General features: G+C 45.1%; 1 protein-coding gene across 1 annotated transcript in view; it reads right to left on the bottom strand.

Annotated features, from left to right (window-relative positions):
- The window catches only part of MTR (5-methyltetrahydrofolate-homocysteine methyltransferase), a 123,558-nt gene extending 122,059 nt beyond the window's left edge, over positions 1–1,499 (bottom strand). The window contains exon 1 of the mRNA XM_044289004.1: positions 1,360–1,499. Within this exon, the coding sequence (XP_044144939.1) occupies positions 1,360–1,393 (34 nt within the window). The 5' untranslated portion in view covers positions 1,394–1,499. The remainder of the gene's footprint in view (positions 1–1,359) is intronic.
- Between the last annotated feature and the right edge of the window lie 22,192 nt (positions 1,500–23,691).

Below are 23,691 nucleotides of genomic sequence, written 5' to 3'. Positions count from 1 at the left end.
GTTGTTTTTCTCGGCCTCCATTCCTTTTTTTTGCGGATAGGATGGGGAACCATTTATTTCAATGGGTCAGCAAAAAAAAAAAAAAAATGCTGATAGTTCATCTGTTTGTGTTCCGTGTCCGTTGTCCGTGTTTCCCTTCAGCAAAAAAATAAATAAAATTGTACACGTCCTACTTTTTTCACACTTGCGGACAAGTATAGGCATTTATTACAAGGAATCTCAGGGGGGGAAAAACGGATCCTCCCGAAAAAAAATAATAAAAAAAAATTAAAAAAAATAATGATGTTGCATCAGTTTTTTTTTTGCGGACGCAAAAAACAACTGTCGTGTGTATGAGGCCTAAAACAGGCGTGGAAAATGATAAATGCAACGGGCCTGTTCCCTTTTCTAAACCTGCCGTGAGCGGGAAAAAAAGTCACAGATAGCGCCGCAATTAGCTGTTGCACCGCAACCTGCGATACGCCTAATATAGGCGTATTTCAGCTTAATATATGACCCCCTAAAATGTCAATGCGCGTTTCTTCTGCACTGTGTGAATGAGTTTTGGTGAGATCTCTTCCACTCCGCTGTTGTTACGGTTATGTACACTGCTCATTTCTGCACCCAAAACGCAAACCAAAAAATCTGCTGCTTATCTGCCCCATGTGAACACATCCTAACCTGTCTACACATGCCAGAATATGCAGTGGAATAGTTTGCAGTGGTTTTGCAGCAAAAAAAAAAAAAAAAAAAAACACACATGACAAAAACCACATGTTATTCAAGCTGTGGGAAAAAAAAGGTGCAAACTTCACCCACAGCATAAATTCACAGGCAACAAATTTCAAATCCGCACGGCACTCGGCAGGTGACATTTCTCTTAAAATCTCATCAACGTCACTGGTACCGTACAACGAAAACGTGCAGCTAATCAGCCATGTGTGAACACCGGCTTACTAGGCAGAGGCCAAAGGGACAATCATTTCTCCCATGTTCAGTCTATAAGGGTGCATGGGACTGCAACACATGTATACACCGAGTGCAGTGTGAACACAGCCTGACAACAGTTCTCCCATGTCTACAGCAGGGGTAGGCAATCTCCGGCACTCCAGCTGTTGTGAAACTACAACTCCCAGCATGTAAGCTCTCATAGAAATGAAGGAAGCCTTCTGGGAATTGTAGTTTCGGACCAGCTGGAGTGCCCTGGTCAGGATGGCACAGATGAAACATGGCAGCAGGCTGTGACACAGGAGGTACAGACAAGCAGGAGACCTCTGAAATGGATCAGCGCATTAACCCCCACGCAGCTGATCCTCAGCCCTCCCCGTCCCATTACAACTCTCCCACCAGGTGCTGGGCTGTGACGGGAGCTGCCATTACCTGCAGTCTCGGGGTGCTGGATAGTGGGAGGCATGGCTCTAGCAGGCGGGGGGGACAGGAACCCTCTCAGCACAGAACGGAGACCCCGGAGCAGCGTGTCCTACAGAGAGCGCCGGTCTCGGGATGTGCGCTGCTTCCTGTGCGGGGGGAGCTTAGTGCGCATGCTCAGTAGTGACAGCTGCCGCGGCCACCTCAGCTCGTAGTAGCCTTTGCGAAGCGCTGTGGGAATGAGAGGGGACACGGTGGCTCCGGGAGCTGCACCGCTTCCATGGGCTGCAAACAGTGACAAGCCACGTGTGAAAAAGATATCTAGCATGCTACTTATAGCTGCCAACTTCTGTGAGGTAACCTGCGTGTAAATACCGCACCTGTCTGAATAGGGCACGCGTCCTACCCACATGACTCCTTGCGTCACATCTCAGAATGAATGCAGACCCTCAGGGTATGTTCACAGGAGGGATTTTCGAAAATCCACCTACAAAATTTAGCGCAGTTGTCAACGTGCGTTTTTTACATGGATCTGCACCCAAAAAATGTGCGTAAAATGCCTGGGCTTAGATGGAGCTGTTTTTTATGCTTGCCAGTTATTTCAGGGGGAAATTCAGCACGGACTTTGCCCTAAGATACCACACACTGCCTCTTGTTTCCATGTGAAAGGTGATTTGAATTAATTTTTTTCTGTCCTTAAAAAAAATTCATCATGCAATTATTAGATTGCCGTTTGTGTTCAGTAATGGGATTTTATCCATTATAGCAGGGATCAGCAACGTCCGGCACTCGGGATGTAGTGAAACTACAACTCTCAGCATGCACACTTGCATGACTGTTGTCAGAACTCTCATATAAGTGAATGGAGAATACTGGGAATTGACATTTCACCACAGCTGGAGTGCCAGAGGTTGCTGAATTGGTATATTCCAATGCCACCTGCAGGCCAGCATTGGTATATACCAGTAATAGGCTGTAGGAAGGCGCAAGGGTCCATCATTGACGGGAGTTATGTGTCACCGAGGTTCCTGGCCTCGGTGAAGTAAGAGCCGGTAATTTCAGGTGTCAGCGGCAGCTAGTGCTGATTAACTCTTTTGCTATTTTAGTATGGCTGTATAGCTGAGCCGGGACGGCTCTTACTGGGAGTAGTCAAGTGTTGCACACTGTGTACAGAGAAAAAGAAGCGGAGTGGCACTGCAGTACTGAAGAAAGACCCCTTAATCTCTGGTGTCACTGACAGGTCAGTGAGGGTAAGATCAAGTGTGCCTGCTGTGTGATTGAGAGCGCTGGTCGGCGGTGCTCTGTCCTACGTGTAACTAGCAAGTTACTTCCAGTAAATATCGATACATCTGAGAGAAAAGGACGGCACTCACCCCTTCTTTGCGCTAAATCAAATCTTCTTTATTTGCAGTGGTGAGCGGACACAGACATAGGAACGCAACCAGGTGAATGGGCTAGTAGTCAAGTGTTGGGTGGGTGACTACTCCCCACGTTCCAGGCCGTGTCTTGACTGGCCTATATTAAACCCAGCCAGCAGTGTCAGCTGGGTGTGGATGCCTTCCCCGATCTCAGCCAAGGGAGGGAGTGCCTGTCCGGGAAAGATGCACTTGTGGGGTTTTTACCTTTCACCTGCCGTGGTATCACCTGAAGTAATAATGTCTAATACCCAGAGGCAGCAGAATATGAATAACCTATCTCTACAAAACCCACCCTTCTTGAGAAGCAGCAGGAAGAGAGGCCTGCTGGACGATATCATCAACAATGCCCAGGATCTCCTGCAGTTTCTGTTTAAGAACTTTCATTACCTGCCGCCCGCTGCTGCTAGAGAGTATAAATCCTCTATGATGAGAACAGGGTGCACTGGATCACAACATGCTTCAGAAATGGTAAAATCCTGGTGGCCAACAATCTGCCACCATCCATCCATCCATGAAAAGATCAATAATATCTATGGTCTTGTTCAGAGACCCTCTGAAATATGTAGTTTCTGAAAGTTACTTAAGGGTTAAACTCTTATGACTGTGGGAAATGTGCCATAGGGTTTGCCTATGAACCTCTGGCAAATGATGGAAAAGCTATAGTAATGTACTACCAACATGACATGATGAGAAATCCTCTAATTTCCTGCCTGCAAAATAGTAGGATCATTGGATTTCCAAGAGAGGTGTTATGTACATGCATACAGACAATGATTGTGAACCACTACGCCAAGTAGCTGGTTTGATGGGCCAAACCCTAAGGGCGCTATTCTGTACAGGGATATGGACTTCGCTGTGGGTTAGGAACCAGCATGCTACCTTTGGTGTACTTGGCAGCTGACTTACAGAGGTCAGAGACACTGGTGAGTACACAGGCATGACACAGATCACTGGCAGCCCAACAGATCAGGAATCCAGTCACATTCAGTGGGTGCTGCAGGAACCCGTTTATACTCTGAAAGAGCTGCAGGAACCCGTTCACACTTGGTAAGAGCTGCAGGAACCCGTTCACACTTGGTAAGAGCTGCAGGAACCCGTTCACACTTGGTAAGAGCTGCAGGAACCCGTTCACACTCGGTAAGAGCTGCAGGAACCCGTTCACACTCGGTAAGAGCTGCAGGAACCCGTTCACACTCGGTAAGAGCTGCAGGAACCCGTTCACACTCGGTAAGAGCTGCAGGAACCCGTTCACACTCGGTAAGAGCTGCAGGAACCCGTTCACACTCGGTAAGAGCTGCAGGATCCCGTTCACACTCGGTAAGAGCTGCAGGAACCCGTTCACACTCGGTAAGAGCTGCAGGAACCCGTTCACACTCGGTAAGAGCTGCAGGAACCCGTTCACACTCGGAAACAGCTGCATGAACCCTTTCACACTCGGTAAGAGCTGCAGGAACCCGTTCACACTCGGTAAGAGCTGCAGGAATCTTTTCACACTCGGTAAGAGCTGCAGGAACCCGTTCACACTCGGTAAGAGCTGCAGGAACCCGTTCACACTCGGTAAGAGCTGCAGGAACCCGTTCACACTCGGTAAGAGCTGCAGGAACCCGTTCACACTCGGTAAGAGCTGCAGGAACCCGTTCACACTCGGTAAGAGCTGCAGGAATCTGTTCACACTCGGTAAGAGCTGCAGGAACCCGTTCACACTCGGTAACCCTGGTTTCACACCTAGGCGTTTCTCAAACGCGCGTTTCTATGCGCGTTTTTGACGTGCGTTTTTATGCGCGTTTTTTTTTATACTGAACGCGCGTTTGACGCGCGTTTGGGTGATTGACAGCAGTGTTGTCCAAAGAGTCTATGGCCCAAACGCGCCCAAAAAAGCTCCTGTACTTGTTTGAGCGTCGGGCGTTTTACAACGCGATCGTACGCGCTGTAAAACGCCCAGGTGAGAACCATTCCCATAGGGAATTATTGGTTTCTCCGTGTTGAGCGTTTTACAGCGCGTAGGAACGCGCTGTAAAACGCTCAGGTCTGAACTTAGGGTAAGAGCTGCAGGAATCTGTTCACACTCGGTAAGAGCTGCAGGAACCCGTTCACACTCGGTAAGAGCTGCAGGAACCCGTTAACACTCGGTAAGAGCTGCAGTAACCCGTTCACACTCCTCGGAAATAGCTGCAGGAACCCTTTCACACTCGGTAAGAGCTTCAGGAACCCGTTCACACTCGGTAAGAGCTGCAGGAATCTGTTCACACTCGGTAAGAGCTGCAGGAACCCGTTCACACTCGGTAAGAGCTGCAGGAACCCATTCACACTCGGTAAGAGCTGCAGGAACCAGTTCACACTCGGTAAGAGCTGTAGGAATCTGTTCACAATCGGTAAGAGCTGCAGGAACCCATTCACACTCGGTAAGAGCTGCAGGAACCCATTCACACTCGGTAAGAGCTGCAGGAATCTGTTCACACTCGGTAAGAGCTGCAGGAACCCGTTCACACTCGGTAAGAGCTGCAGGAACCCGTTCACACACGGTAAGAGCTGCAGGAACCCGTTCACACTCGGTAAGAGCTGCAGGAATCTGTTCACACTTGGTAAGAGCTGCAGGAACCCGTTCACACTCGGTAAGAGCTGCAGGAACCCGTTCACACTCGGTAAGAGCTGCAGGAACCCGTTCACACTCGGTAAGAGCTGCAGGAATCCGTTCACACTCGGTAAGAGCTTCAGGAACCCGTTCACACTCGGTAAGAGCTGCAGGAACCCGTTCACACTTGGTAAGAGCTGCAGGAACCAGTTCACACTTGGTAAGAGCTGCAGGAACCAGTTCACACTTGGTAAAAGCTGCAGGAACTTGTTCACACTCGGTAAGAGCTGCAGGAACCCGTTCACACTCGGTAAGAGCTGCAGGACCTCAATCACTCAGTAATAGCAAGACATACTGGCAAGTGAACCCTAAATGGCCAAGAGTCCGGCATACTGACTTTATGAACTTGGACACGCAAACCACAGAAACTTGGACATACATAGCGGATACTGGACAGCAGTGGTTAAGACATGTAGGCATAAGGAAGCACAAGACACTCAGACTGTTGCTACAGGACAAAGACAAGACACAACTGGAATACGGACGACAGATAAGCCCCATACAAACTCTAGCAGAGCATATATCTATGACAAGGTCAAGCAAACAGATTAGATAGAATGCATAGAACAAACACAGGGTAAAAACTGACACCAAACAGATCAAAGAAAAACATGACATAAATGCGCAACCAGGGAAGGTCATAGCACTGAAGAGATATATCCAACAAACTGACACAGAACTGTATAGCAGTCCAACAGATGCAGCCACACACACACAGCAAGGGAAGGGTTAAAAGAGTTATCCACGGGATAGGTCATTATTATTACATTGGCGGGTGTACGAGCACCCCGCCGATCAGCTGTTTTAGGGAGCAGCCACTCTAACCAGAGTTTCCAAGCACAGTGTCATACTTTGTATAACGGCTTTGCTTGGTATCGCAGCTCAGCCCCGTTTCCTTAAAAGGACTGATTCTGCATCTAGGCCTTGTGACCGATGTATGGTGACGTCACATGGCCCAGGAAGAGGCCTCGGCACTCACTGAGTGCTGGTCTTTAATAACAGTTGATCGGCGGGGGTCCGACACTGATGAATTATCCTGAGGAGAGGTCATCAATATAAGTTACCCAATAACCCCTTTAACCCTGGCAATACAGAACTAAGGAGGGATGCAAGCACATAGCCATAATTCACACCACAAGTAACCGGAACCAGGATGTACAGAGCAGTGGCAACATGAACAGCTATTGAACACAACAGCACAAATACAAACCCACAGGCAACTGATGCAGATGGTACAAATGAAAGTCCACTTCTAAGGCTACTTTCACATTAGCGTTCGGGGCTCCGCTTGTGAGTTCCGTTTGAAGGCTCTCACAAGCGGATCCGTACGGCCCCCAATGCACATCAGTCTGGCAGCGTTTGGCCTCTGCTCCGCTCAGCAGGCGGACACCCGAACGCTGCTTACAGCGTTTTAGTGTCTGCCTGGCCGTGCGGATCTAAATGGATCCGTCCAGACTTACAATGTAAGTCAATGGGGACGGATCCGTTTGAAGTTGACACAATATGGCTCAATTTCAAACTGATCCGTCCCCCATTGACTTTCAATGTAAAGTCTGGACGGATCCGTCTGAGCAACTTTCACACTTAGACATTTTTCAGAAATATAATGCAGACGGATCCGTTCTGAACGGATCCCATCGTCTGCATTATAGGAGCGGATTCGTCTGTGCAGACACCAGACGGATCCGCTCCGAACGCAAGTGTGAAAGTAGCCTAAGACAAGTAGAGTTTTGGACTGACCAAAAGATCCTCCCTGCCTACTGGATAATGTCCTGTCAGCTTCAGTCCACACAACCCCTAACTACCACCAGTGATCCACTACATAGGTTGGCACCTCTGGCACATAGTTCAATAACCCTAATTAAACTGTTTATACATTCTGCATTTAGGGTAAGTGAGTTATTACAGGGAAACGTCTGATCTTTTTTCTTCTTCTCAGAAACAGCATGAAGTGATGGTGTCACTGTCTATACTATGGACCCATGGATGCAGAGCAGGATCTTGAAGTGTAAACAATCAGCAGCTGGGGTGGTAAAGATGCCACCACACGTTTATTACATGGTGGCCACTAGCTTCATGTCAGGCTCAGACACATACTGAAGAAGAGCTATAGTCCTTGGTCTCTTCTCAATACTGGGCATGAAGTTATTGGACTTTCCACAGTCAGATATACTTTATCTGCTGTAACAAGAGGCAGATTACAGGCTCAGTACAGAGTCAGATCCATTTGAAGAGCAAGTGAATATCGTGCTGTAAATTCCTCATTCCATATGTTGGCTTTCTATTCCTTGACCATGGGAGGGGCAGTCCTTTAGCCATAGCTCCCTAGAGGCTTCCTCCACTGGGATTTTTCTCTCCTGAGTGTTGAAGGACATCTTTGCGGGTTAGGGCCATTTCAGAACTGCCATGATACTATATAAAAGTCAGTATTTAAAGGCTATGTACACCTTTAGGGGCAATTTTTATTATTATTGCATTGTGCTAATTTTGAACTAAAAATATATTTTTTTAATTGGTCTTTATTAAAAATATGGCTTCTTTTTTTTCTGCACAGAGTTGACATACTCTAGTAGCACCCTTTAGCTTTTCTGTCTTTTCCGTCATCTGGGAAGACGGACTCCTTATCTCTGCTCGCTGCCCTTCTAAATGCAGCTCAATTCTTATCTTACTGATAAGAATGTGGCTTAAATAAGTTTTTATGACCTCTCAGAAGTTTAGAGATAAAGGTTATTACATGACCATCACAAAGCAAAAGTACCAGTCACACAGCTAGACAGTTAACCCTTTGTGCTCAATACTTTTAATAAAGTCCAACTGAAAAAAAGATTTTTAACCAAAAATGATTAACATGCGATCATAAAAAAGAATTGCCTCCTAAGTTGTAAATAGCCTTTAAGGTATAAAATGAGCAGATAAACTAATGGTTTAGTGCTCTCATTAAGAGAAACAAAATAAGAGTATTGCAGGTTTGATACCTTTTAATGGCTAACAAAAATAGAAGTAATGATGTTACGTAGCGAGCTTTCGAGACATCACCGGTCTCTTCATCAGGCGTACTACAAGAATATATGAAGAAACAGCAATATATATACAATAAGAACAGAGGCATGGGGGTAATGAATGGACATTTGAAAAAAAAACAAAAAACAACAACATATTAAAGATCTTGAGAATGAGTCCTTAATTATCTTACAGATAAGGGGTGTGAAAGTTTTATGGTCTCTAAATTGATGTTATCTCAGAGACCTGGTGCCCCGACTATGTCAGAAGTTCAGAAGACTCTTTAGATCTTGTAGTGTGTCATAAATCCCGGGGACAAATTCAGTCCAGTATTCAAAGTGTCAAGCAGTGTTATAAATTTGTATTCCCAAATTCTTCTAGCTTTTTGGGATTTGAAGTTACCTTTTAATATGAGAACTTTCATATGTTCTACATTGTGTCCTGGGCTACAGAAATGCTTAGCCACAGGAAAGTGTAGCTTCTTCTCTTTAATTGTGTGGCGATGGGACCTCATCCTTGCATTGAGTCTCTGTCCTGTTTCTCCAACGTAGAGGCCTCTAACAGGACATTTAGTGCAGAGAATCAGATAAACAACATTAGATGTAGAACAGGTGAATATCCCAGGGATCCTATATTCCTGCTGTGTGTTGGGGATCCGGATCTTATCTGTTGTCATTATATGGGAACAGGTTTTGCATCTGCTTATATTACAGGGATAGGTTCCTTTTTCTGTGGTACCTGGCCTTGACCTTGATCTGATCAAAATGTTCCTCAGATTTGGAGGTTGTCGGTAAGCTAGTAAGGGGGGGTCTGGGAAGATTGTTTTTAGTCGTTCATTCTTACGTAGGACATGATGTAATTTTATGGCAGTTTTCCTCAGTACCTCTAGTTGTGGGTTGTAGGTCACAACCAGAGGTATGCGCTGGTTCTGTTTCTTTTCATTGTATTGGAGAAGTTGACTTCTGGGGATCTTGGTGGCTCTTGTGATCTGATCTTCAATTGAAGCAGGATGGTAGCCCTGGTGTAAAAATGTCCTTTTCAGATATTGTAAATGTTCATCCCTGTCTAATGGGCTGGAGCAGATTCGGTTATATCTGATAGCTTGACTATAGATGATGGACTTTTTAATATGTTTGGGGTGGAAGCTGTCCCATTTGAGGTATGTAGGCCGATCAATAGGTTTCCGATACAGGGATGTCTGTATTGAGCTGTCTTGAAGTTTTATGGTGGTGTCCAGAAAGCTGACTTCTGTGTGGGAATAGTTGAGGGTCAGGTTTATGGTGGGATGGAATTTGTTGAATTGTTCATGAAATTTTATCAGTTCATGTTCAGAGTCGGTCCAGATTATTAGGATGTCATCAATGAAACGAAAGTAGGCCAAGGGTTTTTTGAGACAGGATACCAAAAAGTCATTTTCCAGTTTTGCCATGAACAGATTTGCATATTGCGGTGCCATTCTACTGCCCATGGCGGTCCCAGTGCACTGTAAATATATCTCCTTGTTAAAAGAGAAATAGTTATGGGTGAGGATGAATTTGGTCAGTTGTAGTACAGACTCTGAGACGATCCCATTCGCCTCCAAGTATACTCGGCAAGCAGTTAATCCATCATTGTGCGGGATATTCGAATACAAGGATTCCACATCCATGGTTGCAAAGATTGTGCCTTTAGGGAGGGGACCTATGGCTGACAGTTTGTTCAATAAGTCAGTGGTGTCCTGTAGATAACTTTTTGTGTTCCTCACTAATGGTTTGAGGATGCCCTCTATCCAACCTGAGATTTTTTCAGTGAGGGTTCCCACACCTGAAATGATCGGCCTCCCTGGATTCCCTGCTTTGTGTATTTTGGGAAGCATGTAGAATGCTCCAATCCTGGGATTCTCAGGTACCAAGTCTAAAAGTTGCGTGGATCCTGCAGGAAGACCTCTGATGACCTTTTTCAACTCTTTTAAATATTTCTGAGTTGGGTCTCCCTCCATTTTGATATAGTATTGTGTGTCTGTGAGTTGTCGGTGTGCTTCTTCTATATAGTCCAGAGTGTTCAAAAGGACTATAGCGCCACCTTTATCTGCAGGTTTTATGGTGATTCCTTTGTTGTTTTTTAAGGTTTGAATCGCCCTCCTTTCCTGTATGTTGATGTTGAATGTTTCTTTGAAAATGCTCAATTTTTTTAGGCACAATTTTCTCCCAAAAAATGGTGTGCATGCTTTGCATCACATTTACTAACCGTTTTACACACTTTTCTAAGGTTTTTTTTCACCTTGCCTGTTGAGGGAGTTGTTTCACCGGAAATGTGTGTGGCTTTTCTAGAAATGGGTGTGGCAATGTGAACATTGTGGTGTGAAGTAAAGTCCCGGGGAAGCATGATAAAAGGGGTGTTGTTTGCATCGGGAGCGTGTCACCATGAGGCCCGGCCTTGGTGGAGTAAAGGCCCCTAGATAGGTGACCACTAAGTTGGCTGGTGGACACCAATATAGTTGGAATAGCTGGTTCTAGCTAGTCCGGGGCGGGCTTTTACTGGGAACAGGCAATGTGCTGGGTGGGTGCCTGTTCCCCATGCTCCAGTCCGCGACTAGGGGCATGCTCACGTCCAGGGATTCCATTTAATCTGGTTGCTGGAATTGGGTGTGTCTCACTCTGGAGAGTGTGCAGACAGAGGCCTATTGAGGCTCTGTCAGTGTGGTCTCAGTTAGGCAAGGCTAAGGGGCCACGAGGCTATGCAATAGCCTGAACTTTGGGGGACTCAGCGACGCCTGGGAACAAGTGTTGAAAGGTCAGAGTCAGGAGGACTGCTAGACCACAACCCCATCCAAAGCTACTGCACTTGTTACAGCCTGAGGGCTGGTGGACTGTATGTCTGGGGTAAGCCGCACCTGGTTCCATGTGTGAACGCTATCGTATAGCCGAGTTAGGGATACAATGTTTATTATGTTTAGGTAGAGCCCAGACGGGCAGGCTTTTGTTTTATGCCATGCTGTGTATGAAGAGTGTCAAATAAATCGTACTGTTTGGGCCTGAAACCCAGTGGTTATGAAGATAATTCTGTGAGATTGACTCCCGAATAAGAGACGATCCCTACATATGGTGGAGGATGCGTGCAGGTTGTCCATGAGAGAAGGGCAACGGTCGGTTGCTAGGGGCAACAATGAGACTGCAGGAGCAGTTTTTTGCCATGTGTGGAGTTACAGGGCCAGAAGCTTTTTTTTGTCCAGTGGAGCAGGTGCTGCTCATAAGAGAGTGGACTATTTTGCTGTGGTGCAGGTAAAACTGCAGTGAATTAAAGGGCCAGTAGCCCAGCAAAAATGCACTTGTGGCTGAAAGTTTTTCCTGCTACCACCATGAGTCTCGGGGAAGAGTACGTCCGGCGGCGCTGACACATACAGCAGGGAGAAGAATGTCCATAGTGATTGGATACACTAAAAATGAATTGGTAAAATTTGATGCAGAGCGAGAGGCTTTGGAGGCGCAGTTGCAGCTGGCCATGAGAAAAGGGTTCTCAAAGCTGTATGGACCCTGTACAAAGTTCCAAGAGGTTGATCGTGTTCCGGGAATATCGGGGGAAAAGCAAAGATATGCCGTTGCCAAGGGCAACCGTCTGGAAGATAAAGAGGGGGAGAGCGGTTCGGCTCTCAGGAGGGCCAGTGTTTCCTACCAGTCGAGTGTTACCTACCAGAGTCCTAGAGAGGATGTGCCGAGGATCTTTGAGGCTGTTGCTAAGGGCAACCAACCACAACAGCGTGCGGCTGCCCAGCAGTTATGGAGCAGAGCAAGTGGCTCATATTCTGTGGCTGGAGATACCAAGGACAGGTCTCCCAAGAGTGTGACTCCACATCTGGAAGGAGGATGGAGTCACAGCATTTCTCGTAGCAACCACTGCAGTCAGGAGTCTGCAGGTGATTTTGTAATGGAGGATCCTGGAGTATCCTTGGCTCCTGGGACTGCCGAACCCGCGACATCGCTGGGTAAGATCGCTCCTGTTATTATGTGACAGACCCAGTGACAGTGAGCCAGTGGCAGGGGATACCTGCTGGGACGGTGAGTGATAAATCACTGAGGTGAGGAACGGTCTCGGAAATGTGTGACATTGGAGAAAACGCAGGGTCTGAACAGGCGGGTAAGCCTGTTGCGGTTGTTCCTTTGCAGGGGAGAAGGTTGTGTTGCCTAAAATGCCCGTGACCAAGGCTAGGCATGGGGTGGCGAAAATTAGAGACCCTATGATGGCCCAGTTAAGAGGTAGCACATATGGAAACCTGAGATGAATAAAGTGATAAATATGCTGGACAGACATGCGGTTAATGAGGACTGTCAGGTAGTTCTCACTGAGTGTGAGGCTATAGTGACAGCCGGGTTGTTCCGTGCTTTTTGGGGTAGAAACACTTCTGCGGTCGGTCACGTAACTCCCGCAGAAATGATACCTAGCCCTTTAAAGGAAGCCATTCCGACCATTAGAAACAGTGGAGCCGAGAAGGTGCAAAGTGATGGTACCATGTAATGCATATTGAAAATATGAAGTCATGTGAAATATGTGATAATAATGACATGCTTTTTCCGCTGCAGGCTGTCATCAGGGGAATAGCGCCCCCTGCAGGGAAAATTATAAAAGATGCAGAAGTGTTTAGAAGTGTTGAGAGCATGGAGTTGAGTGAACCCACTGTAGTGAATGTGCAGGAAACTGTGGCAATGCTGAGGGGTGTACCCCACGAGCCAGAGGTGGATATGCAGTCTCCACAGATTTCTACGATTAATAAAATGTCCCAGGTGGAGATTAGCTCATCAGTGCCCCTAGAGGTCAGCGTTGATAATGACATGAGCAGTATATGTGACATATGTTCTGTGACCGATAGCAACTCAGGGAGGCTGCCATGTCAAGACCCTGCGAAACTAAGGTAGTTACTAGTAGCGACCAGATGACAGCTATACCTGACGTGACGAGAGCTGAGTGGGGAGACGGCAGCCTAGTGTCTGAGACCCATACCCAGGCAGGGGTAGATGACCTGACAGGTCAGTACAGCTACAAACTTCGCACAGTCCCTAGATACACTAGAGAAGGGACTAGCGGTTCTCGCAGAGCAACTGCAGAAAGCTCCAGAGGAGTCACAGGAAGAGACTCCTGGCCAACTTTGCAGTAAAAGTTTGGGTTTGAATTCGGTGTTCAGGCATTTAATAAAGCTTGTTGAAAGGCTGCGGGACAGCCAATCAACCAGCTTTTAAGCTGTAGGCACTTAGAAGCCATCACAGCCATGCCAACTAATGGCATGGCTGTGATTAGCTGGTGCATCATGTGACTCAGAGTATTGCAGGGCAGAAAGCAGGCAGCTGAAGTGAGGGAGAGTGTTAGGAATCTGGCGATTTTTATTTTATTTATTTTTTATTATTATTATTTTTTTTGTGGGTAACCTCCAGTTTAATTATTTCTTGTGGGTGCAATACACCAGCTTTGTACCCCTGACACAGAAATATAAAAAAAAATCTGGCTGTTAATTCTGTGGGTGACCTATAGCGATCTTTTGTAGGTGCAATGCACCATCTTTGCACCCCTGACACAGAAATGGTTAAAGATGCTCTAATCAGAGCTATAACATTTGCTTATGCTAGGATTTTGTGTGCACAGAAGAAACAACTTGACACCAGCAGGGTCAATTCAGCTCTCAGCTTTATTACACAGCACATTCCTATACATAGTGAGGAAGGGGGAGGAGTACATTGTGTAATGTCCTCATTGGTCAGTAGTGGTACAACGTATATCACAAATGACCCCTCCAGAAGTGGGGTCTTTCAGGATGGGCTGAGACCCTCATGCTGTCCTTTGTTCTTGGCTTCAAGCAACAGGATATGGGAGCAATCTAGCTGTTCTAGCTGTTCAGAGATTCCTTTTAAGGCATCTCTGGTATAGTTTACAAATCTCTGTTGATTATAAAAAAAAATGTAATTGATCCAATCCACATTTTTGTTTATCGTAATTATAGGGATGAGGGTTGGGATTCAAAACCTGCTGCCACTTGATCTCTAGCTTTGAACTCATCTGGGACCCCCTGGGCACTCCTATAGCATCTATATACATATAACGGATCTCCTGGCACCCCGACCGGGTACCTCCGTTGATGGATGCTCCTAGCGCTTCCCGAGGACTCCAAGCACTCCACTTGACACTGTAAGCACTGCAGACCCCACAAACCACCGAAGCTTGGTTGAGGTCTCGCCGTCTCCTACCCACCCTGGACTTAAGACAAGGCTCCAGGCTCCAGTGGGTGAACCTCTCCTAAATCCAGAGAGCAGGAACAGCTCTTACAAGAGCTAGGAATAATAGTCAGGGGAGTATACACGTATAGCAATCCCCACACACATGAGACGAGGCTCTATGTTGAATGTAAAACAGGAACTCTTTATTGAACACACAGCATTGACTTATATACACATGACATACTGAGGACATGACATAGCAGCCAATCCTGTACAGTTTAAACACAAAACTAACCTTATTCAACAAACACAATGGCATTGTCTGTGAAGCAATTAACAAACACACTGGCATTGTCTTTGACGTAATCAACAAAATGCAATTACCAAAACATATTGGGCTCTGCCTGTGATACAATTACCAGACATAATAGGCTAACTTAAAGAGGACCTTTCATCGGTCCAAGTACAAACCGGATTCCAAAAAAGTTGGGACACTATACAAATCGTGAATAAAAACTGAATGCAATGATGTGGAGGTGCCAACTTCTAATAGTTTATTCAGAATAGAACATAAATCACGGAACAAAAGTTTAAGCTGAGAAAATGCCCTTTTTTAAGGGGAAAATATGTTGAATCAGAATTTCATGGTGTCAACAAATCCCCAAAAAGTTGGGACAAGGCCATTTTCACCACTGTGTGGCATCTCCCCTTCTTACAACACTCAACAGACGTCTGGGGACCGAGGAGACCAGTTTCTCAAGTTTAGAAATAGGAATGCTCTCCCATTCTTGTCTAATACAGGCCTCTAACTGTTCAATAGTCTTGGGCCTTCTTTGTTGCACCTTCCTCTTTATGATGCGCCTAATGTTCTCTATAGGTGAAAGATCTGGACTGCAGACTGGCCATTTCAGTACCCGGATCCTTCTCCTACACAGCCATGATGTTGTGATTGATGCAGAATGTGGCCTGGCATTATCTTGTTGTAAAATGCAGGGTCTTCCCTGAAAGAGATGACGTCTGGATGGGAGCATATGTTGTTCTAGAACCTGAATATATTTTTCTGCATTGATGGTGCCTTTCCAGACATGTAAGCTGCCCATGCCACACGCACTCATGCAACCCCATACCATCAGAGATGCAGGCTTCTGAACTGAGCGTTGATAACAACTTGGGTTGTCCTTGTCCTCTTTGGTCCGGATGACATGGCGTCCCAGATTTCCAAAAAGAACTTTGAATCGTGACTCGTCTGACCACAGAACAGTCTTCCATTTTGCCACACTCCATTTTAAATGATCCCTGGCCCAGTGAAAACGCCTGAGCTTGTGGATCTTGCTTAGAAATGGCTTCTTCTTTGCACTGTAGAGTTTCAGCTGGCAACGGCGGATGGCATGGTGGATTGTGTTCACTGACAATGAGCCCATTCTGTGATTTCCTTTACAGTAGCATTCCTGTTTATGGTGCAGTGTCGTTTAAGGGCCCGGAGATCACGGGCATCCAGTATGGTTTTACGGCCTTGACCCTTACGCACAGAGATTGTTCCAGATTCTCTGAATCTTCGGATGATGTTATGCACAGTTGATGATGATAGATGCAAAGTCTTTGCAATTTTTCGCTGGGTAACACCTTTCTGATATTGCTCCACTATCTTTCTGCGCAACATTGTGGGAATTGGTGATCCTCTACCCATCTTGGCTTCTGAGAGACACTGCCACTCTGATAAGCTCTTTTTATACCCATTCATGTTGCCAATTGACCTAATTAGTGTTAATTGGTCTTCCAGCTCTTCGTTATGCCCAAATTTACTTTTTCTAGCCTCTTATTGCTACTTGTGCCAACTTTTTGGGGATTTGTTAACACCGTGAAAATTTGAATCAATGTATCTTTCCTTTAAAATGATACATTTACTCGGATTAAACGTTTGATCTGTGATCTACGTTTTATTACAAATAAAATATTGACAGTTGCCATCTCCACATCATTGCATTCAGTTTTTATTCACAATTTGTTTAGTGTCCCAACTATTTTGGAATCCGGTTTGTATCATGACATATATAGCGGCGCCCAGAGATCTCACTGCGCTTACTATTATCCCTGGGCGCTGCTTCGTTCTCCTGTTATGTCCTCTGGTATGTTCGGGGACTTGGTTATAGTAGGCGGAGACTGCGCTTGTTCTTCTGGGCGTCTCCTCCTAGGCTGTAGCGCTGGCCAATCACATCGCAGAGCTCACAGCCTGGGAGAAAAAACCTCCCAGGCTGTGAGCTCTGTGCTGCGATTGGCAGCGCTACAGCCTAGGAGAAGGAGACGCCCAGCAGAACAAGGGTAGACTCCGCCTACTATAACTAAGTCTCCGCCTACTATAACCAAGTCCCCGAACATACCGGAGGACATAACGGGAGAACGCCCAGGGATAATAGTAAGTGCCGTGAGATCCCTGGGCGCCGCAGTATATGTCATGATACTTAGTTCACAATGTTTGGACCGATGAAAGGTCCTCTTTAATCACTCACAGACAGAAACCACACATTTTTCCCAAAACACAGAAAACACATCAAAACCCCACATATCCCCATAATGTATACACCCATGGATAGCTCTGATCTGGGTGAACAATATATCCAAAAATCACCCAGATCCGAGCAGGGGTTCCCGAATTCCATGGAAGTCACATTTGGCCGGCCGCAAGCATGGCTTTCCTGCTTCCACAGTTCCACAGATTTAAGCTGTGCAGCCGGTCTGTCTTCTCCTTCAAAGTTAGTATGGGCCATAATCCTGAGGCAAGAGGCTGGCAAACAGGCCCCTCCAAAACCCAGTGGCGAGGTTATTTTCACCACAATACACATGAGAATCAAGGCTGCCTCTTAAATTTGTTTCCCTTTTCCTTCTTATAACTGTTTCTTCTTCTGATAGAGAGGGATTAGAATATTATTATTCAGGGTTTCTCAAAATTTCTATAGTCTTTTTCCAGTCAAGAGGAATAAATATGTGGAACGGCATTGTTCATGCCAGACAATTTCCAACTTTGTCCTCCGCTTCATATCTGTACATAACCATATCACATCTCCCAGATCCCAGATGGGGCCTGGCTGTAGAGCATGTGATACATCCTCACATATTTACCTGGGATGCATCCATTCCAACCAAAAATTGCTATCAGATAATCCTGTTTTCACAGCCAAAGTTTCCTCCATTGTATACGGGGCCCTGGCTCGACTCTCCCCTGAGAGAAGAGGGTTCCCTGATAAGGAGTCAGGCCTCTCTACCCTGGCTTTAAGATCTCCTAATTGGAACTTTACAAGGGGGGAGTTAGGGAGACTGCTTGATGTTTGATACCTTCCCAACACATATTTTCCCAGGTCTACTTTCTGTGGGTTCTCTAGGGACAGAAACAGAGGATGACACTCTCCTGGCTTTGCCTTTGTCAGATCACACCTTTCTTTCCATGATCTTTCTTTAAATCACAGCTAAGACGATATCCCGTCAGAGGGAGTAATGACCACAGGAAGTATATATGTATAATTGAAGTAATCACAGGGAACAACCTGTTCTAAAACGTAGCCTTTAATCTAATTTACATAAAATAACGAACTCCCACAAACATACATAGAAAAAGAACAAAGAAAAGATATAATCTTGATGGCATGGGATGATACTGTGGTGTCCAGATGGCAGGCTCAGTGATGGATGAGGTGGACAGTCATGAATTCTGATCTGTCCCTATGCTCAACCCTAGGCTCAAGCCCCTGCCTATAAACGGAATAGCCGTCCTGATAAGGACGATCCCGTGTTCTGGAACCTCCTACTGAGTCCTGGATTACCCTATGATGTAGGTTACTACCTAAATCGGGACCTACTCTAGGTACACAGAACAAAAAAAAGGAAAATTACAGTATCTTGAGTGATTGATCCCCCACAGTCGTAATAACTGCGTATTGTGGGTGGGCAATAACTCACAAGGATAATATTATGCCAGGTGTCACAGAAGACCCCAAGTATGGTTGCCTGTGAGTCTAAATATCATCAAAACAACAATATCAAACTTGCCGTACACATTTGTACATGCAAATGTACCATCAATATGAATACATGTACCGCGCTATTAATGCGGTTCGCAGTATATTCACTCGCATATTCAGCAGCAGCCCATGTACATGCGATAGTGGTGCCTCACTGATCCTGTGTGTGAGGACGCCACTCGTCCTCACACACAGGATCAGTGAGGCACCACTATCGCATGTACATGGGCTGCTGCTGAATATGCGAGTGAATATACTGCGAACCGCATTAATAGCGCGGGGCCTCCTTGGTCTCATCCTGGCATGCAAGTAATATCTTGTTATTTTTATCTCACTGTTTATTATACATGTGATGGCACAGATGAGACTGTACCTAAGGTAACCTCTAATATACCCATTTGGGAGCCCGTACTTCATGCTATATATCCATCTTATATGCACCTATCTTGTGCTTTCCAATGATCCATGAACATATGGTCACAATATCAGACCTTTATAAGCTATTCAATGAATGAACTAAATTGACTAGTGAATAATTTGATCAAACAGTGTCATCACAATTGAGGGGCCTGCTGACTGTCTCGCCACCTCTCACCGATGCCAAATTAGAGCATTGTACTATAATATGTCCCCTGATGAACCCGACAATCTATTAGGGTGAAACGCGTTGGGACTCTGACACCTGATCCTACGCCACCAACTTAGGAGGCAGTATTTCTGGTGTTCAGTACATGTATTCATATTGATGGTACATTTGCATGTACAAATGTGTACGGCAAGTTTGATATTGTTGTTTTGATGATATTTAGACTCACAGGCAACCATACTTGGGGTCTTCTGTGACACCTGGCATAATATTATCCTTGCCCACCCACAATACGCAGTTATTACGACTGTGGGGGATCAATCACTCAAGATACTGTAATTTTCCTTTTTTTTGTTCTGTGTACCTAGAGTAGGTCCCGATTTAGGTAGTAACCTACATCATAGGGTAATCCAGGACTCAGTAGGAGGTTCCAGAACACGGGATCGTCCTTATCAGGACGGCTATTCCGTTTATAGGCAGGGGCTTGAGCCTAGGGTTGAGCATAGGGACAGATCAGAATTCATGACTGTCCACCTCATCCATCACTGAGCCTGCCATCTGGACACCACAGTATCATCCCATGCCATCAAGGTTATATCTTTTCTTTGTTCTTTTTCTATGTATGTTTGTGGGAGTTCGTTATTTTATGTAAATTAGATTAAAGGCTACGTTTTAGAACAGGTTGTTCCCTGTGATTACATGATCTTTCTTTGTCAGAAAAATGCAGTCTATCCACCAAAGATGTCCCCTTGTCATCTTTTTGAGAACCCCCTCTGCTGGTTGGTATCCCCAATCTGGTCCTGTATTTTCTATCACATATCCCCATAAGGAACACCATTCATTTCCCTCTCTGGTTACGAAAAATGTAATACTGATTGTTTATCTGCCTATGTAAACACCCGACTGATCTACATTTTCGAGTATTTTCTTCAGTTCCAGATCCCAGCCAGATTCCTGAAAGTCATACCCTTCAACCAGGAGATTACTAGCAATCGTACGTTGGTGACTAGCAATCGGAAGTTGGTAAATATTTCTACAGAATTGGGATGCAATATGTATAATAATGCCCTCAGGCCATATTAAAGGCATAAATGAATAATAGGATAATGAGTGCTAGACCTAGCCAGTCAAATACTCTGAGAGGCTGATGAAAAAGATCCTGGTTCTCTTTGGAATGAGTGGGTGCAGTCGGAGAAAGCCTGCATGTCAGTCCACTTGGTATATCTGATGTGCCTGTAGAGCAAAAGCACCTGGATGAGAACAACTGGCTGATGTAAATGGGGATGGGGAAAGGTGGATTGTGCAGAATAACAGATTTTACTGACATTACTGGTGAACTTCCTGGGGTGGAGGTGAAGCCCCAGGAAGAAAGATTGAGCTTCTGGGAGGAATATGAAGCACACTGTGGGGTAACTAAGCCCATCACTGAGTCCTTGAGGGCCATGCACAAAGTTGGGGATCCCGGCCAATGTTCTTCAAATGAATTGACATGGTAAGCTTACTAAATGTTTGCAAGACCCATTTAAACACAGTTTTTAACCTCTGGCCCAAGATGTATGGCCCCTTCTGGATGGATCGACAGTCTACCTCCTGCTTTTTCCTTCCGCAAACTCTAGTAGCCAAGATCCAGGCATTGGTAAAACCTTAGTTTGGAACCCATATTGTTCTGATCCTTCTATATTTTATAAAGGATGACTTTCAGCTCCGCTGAATCTGGGAGGCTGTGTGGTGGTAGGAACATCTATTTTCTCATCCAATTCAATTATGCTAATACCAGATGTTGTGTCAACTCGGCCCTTATGGTATTGTTTAATAAGATAAGCACCAATCTTCACACAAGCAAATCACTCAATCCCATGGAAATGGATGGAGGTCTAAAGATAAAGTTTCTACTCACAGCATGAGGTGGACAGGCTGTAGGACTACATAGGAATATAAGTAAATATACATATTAGGGCTCATGTACACGTTCTTAAGTGTTTTATTGTCTGTAAATGGCGGACCTGCAAAAGCCGGAGTGCATGCCACCATTTATTTTCCATTCTTCTTGCTCTGCATCCCAGGACACTCTCAAAAGCTCTACTTGCAGTGTTTTTGTGTGCGTCATTGGAACACAATGAAATGGAACGTGATGCATTTTGGTGCACTTTGTTCCCTTCAGTTCAGTTTTGTCCACATTGACTATGAATGGGGACAAAACTGAAGCGTTTTCCCCACTTTTGAGATCCTATGACGGATCTCAATAGCTGAAAGTGAAAGCGCAGATGTGAAAGTATCCTAACTCTGCAAGGACACTCAGAAATGTCCTTGTGGTGTTAAATGCAACACCCCCCAGATGTATATAAATGGGCAATCAATAACTGGTTAATGTTGCCCACTTTAATGAAGGCAATTAACGCGATCATCTAGTTCAAGAAGAATTGCCCCTCCACTCATTTTAAGGGTCCCGCAGGGGATTACAATAAAGTAATATGACAATATATTGTAATATAAAAATATAGTCACATACAGCATGGGGGTGTTGATGGTAAGCTTGACGGGTCCTCAAGATATGAGGTCTTCTTGTTAAAAAAGTTTTTATGCGTATATAAGTATAATTTTCTCAAGCACAACAGAATATATTATTAATATGAATGAAATTAGATTACAGGCAGGCAGGGTATCAGAAATAATTTATTTCTTTAACGTTTTTCACCATTTTGATCATTACATTATCACACATATGTATTTCTCATTGATTTATTAGCTAACTATCTATCCTACCTGTATAGAAAAGGCCCCTTAGACTGCCTGTACTGCATGAAGTATACAGATAAGGTGCATAGATCATGGGATGTTAGACATCCATTCCTGGCTGCCTCATAGTAGCCATTTCATCTGAACATTCACACATCTTTATGGAGTTGTTGACAACACACACACATATAATTATCTAACTAAAAAGATGACGACAGCCAGCCAGAGGTGCATCCCAACACAAGGATCACACCGGAGTAATCCCCGGTGAAATCACACTTTTAGGGCATTGACTCTTCTTGTAGGAGTGGTGCTCAAACTGCTAGGGTGCATCTGTGGGACCCTCTTTCAGAGATGATGTCCTCCACCCAACTCTCAAAAAGCTGAGGGATCTTCAGGAGAGGTGGGCAGTCGAGCTGGGCTATCAGACGGTCAACTCTGTAGCTGTGATGTCATCCTTCCTACAAAATGGACATGTCCACACCCTTAACTAGGAATATAACATATTAATCATTTCCAGGTAATTATTGAATGTTATATCAATAGAGGAGAAGCAGAAAAGTGGAAAGAAACCAGACATGAGCCAAAACCCTGATAATGATTGATACAAGAAATCAGAGTTATTTCTTTCCTTTCACATTTTCTCCTCTTTTAATCATTACATTATCACTCATATATGCATTTCTCATTGATTTGTTAGCTAACTATCTGTCCTAGCTGTCTAGAAAAAGGCCCTTAAATTGCATGTACTGCATGAAGTATCTAGATAAGCTGTATGCATCATGGGATGTTAGATATCCATTCCTGACCACCTCATAGAAGCCATTTCATCTGAACATTCCGCTTCTTTATGGGGTTATTGACAACACACACTTCATTATCTACCTAAAAGGATGACGACAGCCAGCCAGAGGTGCATCCCAACACAAGGACCACCCTGGAGTAATCCCCGGTGAAATCACGCTTTTAGGGCATTGACTCTTCTTGTAAGAGTGGTGCTCAAACCGCTAGGGTGCATCTGTGGGACCCTTTTTCAGAGATGATGTCCTCCACCCAACTCTCAAAACGCTGAGGGGTCTTCAGGAGAGGTGGGTAGTCGAGCTGGGCTATCAGACGGTCAACTCTGTAGCTGTGATGTCATCCTTCCTACAAAATGGACATATCCACGCCCTCAACTACGAATATAACATATTAATCATTTCCAGTCAATAATTTAGTGTTATATCAATAGAGGAGAAGCAGGAAAGTGGAAGGAAACCAGACATGAGCCAAAACCCTGATAATGATTGATACAACAAATCAGAGTTACTTCTTTCCTTTCACATTTTCTCCTCTTTTGATCATTACATTATCACTCATATATGCATTTCTCATTGATTTGTTAGCTAACTATCTGTCCTAGCTGTCTAAAAAAGGCCCCTTAAACTGCATGTACTGCATGAAGTATTTAGGTAAGCTGTATACATCATGGGATGTTAGATATCCATTCCTGACCACCTCATAGAAGCCATTTCATCTGAACATTCCTCTTCTTTATGGGGTTATTGACAACACACACTTCATTATCTACCTAAAAGGATGACGACAGCCAGCCAGAGGTGCATCCCAACACAAGGACCACCCTGGAGTAATCCCCAGTGAAATCACGCTTTTAGGGCATTGACTCTTCTTGTAAGAGTGGTGCTCAAACTGCTAGGGTGCATCTGTGGGACCCTCTTTCAGAGATGATGTCCTCCACCCAACTCTCAAAAAGCTGAGGGGTCTTCAGGAGAGGTGGGCA

This window comes from Bufo gargarizans, chromosome 4, assembly GCF_014858855.1.
Source record: "Bufo gargarizans isolate SCDJY-AF-19 chromosome 4, ASM1485885v1, whole genome shotgun sequence".
In the NCBI taxonomy this organism is placed as follows: Eukaryota; Metazoa; Chordata; class Amphibia; order Anura; family Bufonidae; genus Bufo; species Bufo gargarizans.
The sequence above is the reverse complement of the archived record's forward strand: the minus strand, read 5'-3'. Positions and strand labels throughout refer to the sequence as shown.